This window comes from Mus caroli, chromosome 4, assembly GCF_900094665.2.
Source record: "Mus caroli chromosome 4, CAROLI_EIJ_v1.1, whole genome shotgun sequence".
Classification (NCBI taxonomy): domain Eukaryota; kingdom Metazoa; phylum Chordata; class Mammalia; order Rodentia; family Muridae; genus Mus; species Mus caroli.
The window spans coordinates 110,105,332-110,113,670 of record NC_034573.1 but is presented as its reverse complement, the minus strand read 5'-3'; the positions used below and the strand labels follow the sequence as shown (position 1 = coordinate 110,113,670).

General features: G+C 38.4%; 1 protein-coding gene across 2 annotated transcripts in view; it reads right to left on the bottom strand.

The window, feature by feature from the left end:
• Positions 1 to 8,339, bottom strand: part of Foxj3 (forkhead box J3) — a 93,957-nt gene that overhangs the window by 72,446 nt on the left and 13,172 nt on the right. For both annotated transcript variants that reach the window (XM_021160896.2, XM_021160897.2), the window contains exon 2: positions 615 to 675. In XM_021160896.2, coding sequence (XP_021016555.1) covers positions 615 to 658 — 44 coding nt within the window. In that variant the 5' untranslated portion in view covers positions 659 to 675. The remainder of the gene's footprint in view (positions 1 to 614; positions 676 to 8,339) is intronic.

Genomic DNA, 8,339 nt, shown 5'->3' with positions numbered 1-8,339 from the left:
TTCGAGGCCAGCCTGGTCTACAAAGTGAGTGCCAGGACAGCCAGGGCTACACAGAGAAACCCTGTCTCAAAAAAAAAAAAAAAAAAAAAAAAAAATCTGAAACCACTAGCTTGTATAAAACAACTCAACTTCTATTTTCTATATTTATTTGTTTAGTTTAATGTAGAAAATGGTAATCTAAATAACCACTCCTCAAAAAAAAGTTAAATTCAGTCTTTCTTAATAATCTGCTACAAAGCAAACAAAACGTATTTTTTAATTAAAGCAAGTAGAAAACAGCTTACATTTTTAAGAAACAACAAAGTGTAGTTATGTTGTTTCATGCTCAAGATTATCCCTAGAGACTAAGAACAGATCTAAATACTATTACCTTAAAAATCTCTGTAAGCATAAATACCCCTACTCCACCAAACTGCACTACTGCACAAAACAGCAATATACTTTTTCTACAGCAAAGGTGATTTATTCACTTCACTGAGGAAATGAATGAGGATGCTCTATAAAACACAAGTTTTATCAAGTTAGTTACTGAGCCTCACCTTGAAACTCACTGCAACATGACATACCAACTAACTTTTCTAATGTTGGGGAGGTGGGGGTGAGGGTGTACTCACCTTAATGAAGTTACAGATGGACAAGCTTGTCCATACAAACCCATCTGGCCACAAAGAGAATCTAAAAGTAAAGAAGAATTCATTATTAGATGCTTCAAAGTAAACGGATCTATAACTCAACTAACTACAATTCTAATTAAAATACTGAACAGAAATCAAAAGCTAAAGGAATCACCACTATTAAAACATGTATAAATGAAAGGTGCACGGTAGCATCAAAGCTAGACAGATAAATCACATAGGAGACACAAGCACCAGAAGGTGGTGAGACTGCAAAGTATTTAAGAGATGAGTGACAGCACAGTGTCCAGTGTTTGTAGAATCCTAGGCATTCCTGTAAGGTACCTGAAAGCTACGAATATCCCTGAACATGTCAGTATCTATACTCACATCATCTCCTGCACACAGAGTCTACAGTGAAAAGTGCTATCTTTATTGGTTTTGTATATAAAATGTCACTAATGCTTCATCTGAAGAAATAGTTGCGGTGCTCTAAGTTCAGAACAGTGTAGCACTTAAGTAAAAGGGAACTTGAATAGTTCACATTTTGATACATTACTAAGAGGTATTTTCTTCATTAAAACTTGGGAAAAATACCATCTATCTAGTTTTATGTATTAATCATTACAGACTTGTTTAGAACACATTACTAAGAGTTACTTTCTTCATTAAAGCTTGGGAATAATACCATCTACCTAGCTTATGTATTAACCATTACAGAGTTGTTTAGAATAAATGGATTTTTATTCTATTTATTAACATGACTATATAACAATGGCAGGATACCAATTCTTTTTACTAGGCACAAAGATAATCCACAAATGCCAAGGGTTAACAGGCACTACAAAAAGATTGGAAGAGGTTAAGTACACAATGTGTATGGTGTATGTGTGTGGTGAGCTGTGAGCAACTGAAGGGAGTGCTTACCCCAAAGTGCCTGCTCTCCTTTCCAGTTCCAGCCCAATTCTGCTAGGCAGCATTTTAGACAATGCTGAAAGAACTTCCCAGTTTTCAAAAGAAAAAATTCAAACCTTAATTGAACTAACTCCCCATTTTCTAAACACTACAAGAGCCAAATAAATCACTAGATTTTTTTTTATTCTAAGTTTATAATGACCTTTATTTAAGAAACTTAATAGGTTCTCAGCAACTAACTAAAGAGACAGACATGTGGAATGGCAACCATCTGATATTTTTATTTACTTTCCTTTTATCACCATAATCTGACTATTGTCATTCCTATTTAAAAAAAAAAAAACTTGGCAGAAGAAAAACATTTGTGCATGGCTGCTGAACAGATATGATAGGATACAATTTGCTTACATAGTCCACCCATTTAAGTGTAAAAATCAGTGTTTTTTTTTTAAGTGCAACCAACACTGCAATCTAATTTTAAAAATCTTCCTTCCCCTCTGAGACACTCAGTACACTCTAGTAGCCAATTCCTCTCCTCCTCTTACTTCTTTCCCTGTTAGTCCCTAGAGACACTAGTAGAATCTATCTACTAATTAAGATTTGTCAATTTTGGATATTTTGTATAAATGGAGTTTAAATGGAGTTACATGATGTATAGGGGTTTTTTTTGTCCTTTTTCCTTTTTTTTGTTTTTTTTGTTTTGTTTTGTTTTGTTTTGTTTTGAGACAGGGTTTCTCTGTATAGCCCTGGCTGTCCTGGAACTCACTTTGAAGACCAGGCTGGCCTTGAACTCAGAAATCCTCCAGCCTCTGCCTCCCAAGTGCTGGGATTAAAGGTGTGTGCCACCACTGCCGGGCTGTCCTTTTCCTTTTGCATAATGTTTTCAAGGTTGCATGGGTTGTGGCATCATTTCCTTTGTCAGTACTGTGTGGATTTATAGTACTTTGTATTTAACACACCATTCTTCATTTGGTGGGTATCTGGATTGTCTTACTCTTTGTTGTTAGGATTGAATTTTCTATTCAGTTTTTTCCTGTGGATTTACATAGTTAGGAAGGCTGGCTTTTCTTTCTCCTTAGGAATGAAGTTGCTGGTGTATATGATATGGTAAGTCAGTTTTTAGCTTTTTGATTGGCTGATGTGCTTTCAGAGGAGCAAAACTAGCAACTACAAGATTTTAAGAACGCTAAGAAGTTTAAAACTTATAAATTGTTTAACTGTTATGTGTGGGTGAGGTATTCCAACCTTTTCTACCATGGCTTCTAGGGGTCAAACTCAGATAGTCAGGTTTTCACTGGTTTCTTCCCTAAGCCAGGTTTCCTGCTGTGATTATGGTTTTGATTTGTATTTCTTTTGTGGTGAATAATGCTGAACGTCTTCGTGAGATATTAGCCTGTAACTGACTGTTGAAATCCTTGCCTGTTTATAAATTAGGTTGACTTTTGAGTTTTGAAGATTGTGTATATATTCTGGATATAGCTTGCTCTTCTTGGTCCTAAGTTATGTAGGGATAGAAGTATAAGACACAGAGATTGGATTAGAGATCTGGTCAGTTTCAAACAGATCTTATTTTAACTTTCTTTTTAAAAAGTTGTCTGTGTTCAGATGTACATGTGTGGAGGTCAGAGGCTAATTTTTATGGAGTTGGTAATTTCTGTGGATTCTGGGAATTGAAAGAGGGTGCCAGATTTGCAGGACCATCACCAGCCTATTCTTTTTCTTTTTTTCAACTCTAGAAGAAATGTCCTTGAATAAATAGGAATGACAATAGTCAGATTATAGTGATAAAAGGAAATGAAGCAGACAGAAATTCCTTTCATTGTGGAACTTGTATTCTAGTGGAGAAACAGAAAGTAAATAAAAATATCAGATGGTTGCCATTCCACATGTCTGTCTCTTTAGTTAGTTTCTGCTGTTGTGTGAGATATTAGCCTGTAACTGACTGTTTTCACTTTCTGCCACAAAACCTTCCAAAGCTAGAATGGAAAAGACTAAGAAAATGACTTTATTAGAAAGCAATGCTCCTTGTAACAATCACTTTCAAATTGATAACCCCTTGAGCCATTCCATTTAACAATGTGTTCTGGGGTCTCCATTATTTCCAAACCATACTCTATTCACTAAGCAGTGACACACATACAGACCATTACAAAATATTATACAAGTGGAAGGGGAGAATTGGGTGAAAATGATCAATGTATACATGTATAAAACTGTCAAAGAATAAAAATAATTTTTAAGGTTCATACAGCTAAAAACATATGAAGGAAACCACTACTATTTCCTATGGATCAACTACATAATATATATCCCTCTTCTGAAACAAAGGAAAGTCCAAGAAGAGACAAGATGAGCTGGGGGAGGGAGCAACCATTAGCTTCAGCTTTTTAAGATTAAAAGGAAAAAATTAAAGTTTAAGACTGGCCTCTTTTCTTTCCCGCTTCAAGCCAGGGTCTTGAAGCAGGTGATACACAAGGGAGAGTGTTTTTCCTAGCCAAACACCAGAGTTGTAACTTCTTCCAAACCCCAAACTTTACTTCCTGAAACTATATAATCAGATCACAGACCTCCTACTTCAAACCAAATCATAACCAAGCAAGGAACAGAGGATTCTATTTCTGGGTCTATTGTTAACTCACTGACACTGAAGCGGCAGTCTTTCTCCTCTGCTCAATAACTTAACCACAATATGTGGACCCAAATCCAAATCAGGTGATCCAATAAAAAGAAAATACCTTTTCTTTCTCTAACTTATATATTTATTTTCATGGAAAATATGATAAAAAGTATATGAAATTAAATCTTGTTATTTGTTCAAATCACCTTTATTGACATACATGAAATATTCAAAAATGTGAAAAAACTATCCACTCCCAATATATTAAGCCCTTTCTTTTAATTACTTTTAAAGGTACTCACTAAACAAACATAGAATTAGCTTTCAGAGAGCTGAAGGGTTCTAAGCTTTAAATCTATGCTCAGTTACATTTAGAAAACTAATATGCCATTTCTCTGGATCAATTCAAAGCAAGAAGAGTCTATCATACCCTTGAAAAGTAAAATGAACCTACCAGACTTTCTGAATGTGAGAAGGAATAAATACTGTAATATATCCACTGAAATTCTGGTTCCTAGTAGGTTAATACATGCCAAGCAATTTCCATCAATCTCACAATGACAGGCACTTGTACGTAACTTCTCAATGAAAGGAAGCTGTAGCCTCCAATATTAGAATTCATAAAGTAAAAATTACCTCCCTGCTACCTAAAATCAGTCTTTAAAAAAAATTTTTTTTTAATTAAAAAAAAAAAAAAAAAAAACACTGCTGACTTTGAAAAAGAAAACCTTTTTCAAGGCAGGGCTTTTTGTATAGCCCTGGCTGTCCTGGAACTTGATCAGTAGTCAAGGCTGGATTCACAAAGATCCACCTGGCCACTACCTCCTGAGTGCTAGGATTAAAGGCATGTGCCACCACTACCTGGTTGTCACTTCTATCCCGTTCCTAGAAATCCGAATTTATTAATGTCAAGTGAAACCCAAGCTGTCTGTTAATTAAAAGTTCTATCAGGCGAATTTGATATATAAGTTAATTCAGGTTAGGGCAAAATCATCAAAAAGGTTTCACATCATTTTCAATCCTGCTCAACCCATAGTGGCTGCCTGAGGAATTCGTTTCTAAATACAACCAAAAAGCCATAGACATCCACAGCTAACTGGGAAAGCAGTTAAACTGTAACCCTGTCATCCCTGATTCAGACCACTGACTGAACACAAGATCCACATCAGGGCATTCTCTTTGAACTGGCAGAAACTCTGGATTCTGGGTAGGAACAACAAGCTGGGTACATCAACTGGAATTCTCTGAATACTCGTTATTAGTTCCTAGTCTCACACACAATTTTTTTTTTCTCTCAAAGATGTTTGTGAACTTGAAAAATAAAAATACTACAGGCATAGTAAAACCTTGGTTCTATCTAGTTCTACTGAGAAAGGTGGTAAGATTCAGTGAGTATTGGGATGATGGCTCAGTAGAAGAGCACATGCTTAGCATGTTCAAGGCTACATATCCAATTCCTCAGCACCACGATAATAAAACTAAATTAAAGTGGTTTTAAAAACAGCCAGTAGAAACATGAGTAGCAGACCAAGCCAAAAGGATATAATCTGGATTCATTCAAAGGGCAATCAGTCAATGGGTTTCTGATCCGGACATAATTAAAGGGATGCATTCATAGTGTTCTAAAACAGGGCGGGATTGCACGGGCCTGTTTATCCTATCACTTGGGAGGTGATATATTGAGTTCAAAGTCATCCTGGACTACATGAAGGCTCATCAGATAGACAGGCAGGCAGCAGACAGTCAGTCTCTGTCTCCGTCTCTCTCCGCTGACAGCATTACAGAGAGGGAGGGGGGAGGGAGGGGAAGGAGGGGTAAAGAAAGGCTATTATAATTAAGGCATGACTCACTAGAGGGCAAAAAAAAAAATCTACCCTGTACTACTTCACTAAGCACCTGTCTCTGCCACTGGAATCCTGGTTCCTAGTGGGTTAATACATGTCAAATAACTTCTATCTACCTCACAATGACTAGCATATGTTTTGTACATAACTTCCCAAAACACTTGCTGAACTGATTTTTAAAAAAAAAGATACATGTTTCAATAAATACAAAAGAATTGTGAATAAGAGATTAAAAAAAAAAAGGAGTCAAATGATGACAAAGTTGGGCACGCTGGCTCATGCCTAAAACGATGACATTTGATGGCTAAAGTAAGAGGGACACTTCAAGGCTAGCCTGGCTATATAGCAAGTTCTAGTCAGTTAACTGTGTTTCTTTCCCTGCTACTGTGATAAAGACACAGACAAAAGAAACTCAAGAGAGAAAGGTCTTAATTCTGGCTTATAGTTAAAGGTGTAGTCCATCATGGTGGGGGTCAGAGTGACAGGAAGCCTGAAGCACCTGGTCACATGGCATCCATAATCAAAGAGCAGAGAACATGAGTAAGCACCTTACTTTTTCACCAGTTCCAAACTATCAGCGCCACCCAAATAATAGCATCAAGATACATCTCCACACACAGGCCATCTCCTTGCCAACTAACTCTCGATTCTGTTACGTTGACAACGAATGCTAACCATCACAGACTGCCTGGAAACCTGGTCTACATAGAGTGAAGACCCCACCTCATAACAAAAAGGTGGCACAAGGAAGCTATGATTCGGATAAAATTAAAATAATAATAATTAGCACGACTAAATGCAGTATGTGGACTTTGCCTGAATCTTGACTCAATTAAAAGCCAACTTTTACTCAACTCAACAAAAGGCACTTTAAAATAATCAGGAATTTGATTATGCACAAGAAATCAAATGACATCCATGAAATACTGTTAATTTAAATTGGGGGAAGGATGACCCACACCTAGAGAAATGGCTATGTAGTTAAAGCACTTGCTGTGCAATCATGAAGACCAGTTTGAATCCACAGAACCCAGGCAGGCATAATAGCTACCCAACTATAATTTCAGTGCTTACAAGGAAAAGACAGGATTTCCATCAAGCAAACCTGTGGGAGACTACTGTGTTCAACTGAAAGACAGTGCCTTAATAGGTAAGGAGAGGAGAGTGACTAAGGAAGACTCAATGTCAACCCTGATCCTCCATTCATCCTCCATCCATCCATTCCACACACCCCACATACATACACATGAGTAGAAAAAAAAATATTATAAATTATTATAATAATGGCATGTACAAGAATATAAACCTAGCTTCTTCTCTCTTCCCTCCTCCCCCATGCTCCCTGGCTCTGTTCCTTGCTCCTTGCCCCTTGTCCCTTGTCCCTTGCCCTCCTCTTTCTCTCAACACCAAATGGTGAATGACACACTGTAGCAGAAGGGCCCAGAGAACCTAAGAGCCCAGGATCTAGAGGTTGCCACAGCAGCTTGGTTAAAGCAGCCAGACTAGTATTGGTCTTGGTGCTAATTGCTCCAAGGAGGTAGCCAGTGCCATCGAGGGGCCATCGTCTTGGCCAAGCATCCCATCATCCCTATACAGAAAGGCTACTAGGGAAACAAGATTGGCAAGCCCTACACTGTTTCATGCAAGGTGGCAAGCTGTGGCTCTGTGCTGGTGCATCTCATTCCTGTCCCAAAAGGAACTGACATTGCCTCTGCTCCTGTGCCCAAGAAGCTACTGATGATGGCCAGTATAGATGACTGCTACAATTCAGCCAGGGGCTGCACTGCTGCCACCTTTGATGCCATCTCCAAGACCTACAGCTAACTGACCCCTGACCTCTGGAAATAGACTGTGTTCACCAAGCTTCCTTATCAGGAATTTACTGGTCATCTTGTGAAAAACCACTCCAGAATCTCTGTTTAGAGGACCCAGGCTCTAGCTGTAGCTACCACCTAAGAGTTTTTATACAAGAAAATAAAGTGAGCCTGGCGTGGTGGTGCACGCCTTTTATCCCAGCACTTGTGAGGCAGAGGCAGGTGTATTTCTGGGTTCGAGGCCAGCCTGGTCTACAAAATGAGTTCCAGGACAGCCAGGGCTATACAGAGAAACCCTGTCTCAAAACAAACAAACAAACAAACAAAAAAGAAGAAGAAGAAGGAGGAGGAGGAGAAGGAGAAGAAGAAGAAGATGAAGAAGAAGAAGAAAATAAAGTGAGCCGGGCAGTGGTGGCACACACCTTTAATTCCAGCACTTGGGAGGCAGAGGCAGGCAGACTTCTGAGTTCCAGGCCAGCCTGATCTACAGAGTGAGTTCCAGGACAGCCAGGGCTACACAGAGAAACCCTGGGGA